Below are 1,016 nucleotides of genomic sequence, written 5' to 3' on the forward strand. Positions count from 1 at the left end.
GCACCGGCGATGTTCCTGTTTTCATCGTTTAGAGGAGACTTCAAGGACAGCAGCTTGCCCACACGCTGAGCCTTATTCCATGTAATCGTAGGCAGGAYTGCTCACTTTTAACAGATCATGGCCCTTTTGGCCTAACCATTCCTCCACAATTCCCCCTTCTTGTTTTTGAGCAATCCAGACTTGRTTCACTACTTTCAGCAGAGCWTTCCTAATACAGCTTAATACTACACATAAACATAAACATACAATTATAAGGATTAGTAGAATGCGTAAGCCTTCAGTAAGCAATCCTATTAGCCATTGAGGTAGATTTCCAAACAGGTTAGTTAGCCATTCGTCTAATAACTCATGGTTCTGACAGATTTTGCTTGTGTGCTCCTTCAACCACTGCAATTGTTTGTGAATGGATTCACTATGATCAGACAAATTCATGCAGCACATACCTTCAAAATCCTCACAACCATGGCCTTGGGCTAGCAATAGAAAGTCAATTGCAGCCCGGTCTTGCAGTATGGCATGCCTTAGGCCTTTTTGGTCTTCCAGCAGGCTTTCAATCACCTGCGTGGTGACGTTGGCTTGTTTTTCCGYCCAGCAGGCTAAACGCCCGATCTGGTTCAGGGCGTTGCCGGCGGCCGCCCCGAGTATGAAAAAGGACAGAAACACTCGCCCTGTGGGACTTAACAGGGACACCCTGTCATCACAGTCGGGGGACAAGCCAGTAACAGCTCTCTTGCGGCGGACACTACTCCCCTTTCCTGTGACATTCCTCCACCAACTGGCATCCGGGGCCAATAGGGTCAATTTGCCTAGATAGCACAGACCCCCCTCTGCGTTCCCAGGAATGCCTTGCCAAGCTCGGTCCCCACATATAAGAAATACTCCAGGCGGCAATGCCCTGGGAGGCCCTATATTGTATGCGCCCCGGAAGTCATCGGGCTTATAAACTCCTAGGGGCGTATTGGAGGAATCATTGACGCCGCAAAAGGGACCGGTTAAGTTTCGATAGTGCTCGTCCG

The 1,016-nt window shown here is 49.2% G+C and overlaps 1 protein-coding gene across 1 annotated transcript in view; it reads right to left on the reverse strand.

Annotated features, from left to right (window-relative positions):
- The window catches only part of AVPR1A (arginine vasopressin receptor 1A), a gene marked incomplete at its 5' end in the record, with an annotated part of 17,331 nt that extends 16,384 nt beyond the window's left edge, over positions 1 to 947 (reverse strand). Inside the window, 2 exons of the mRNA XM_026074181.1 lie at positions 106 to 224; positions 444 to 947. Of these exons, the coding sequence (XP_025929966.1) occupies positions 106 to 224; positions 444 to 947 (623 nt within the window). The remainder of the gene's footprint in view (positions 1 to 105; positions 225 to 443) is intronic.
- Between the last annotated feature and the right edge of the window lie 69 nt (positions 948 to 1,016).

Source organism: Apteryx rowi, unplaced genomic scaffold, assembly GCF_003343035.1.
Source record: "Apteryx rowi isolate R43461 unplaced genomic scaffold, aptRow1 scaffold_380, whole genome shotgun sequence".
In the NCBI taxonomy this organism is placed as follows: domain Eukaryota; kingdom Metazoa; phylum Chordata; class Aves; order Apterygiformes; family Apterygidae; genus Apteryx; species Apteryx rowi.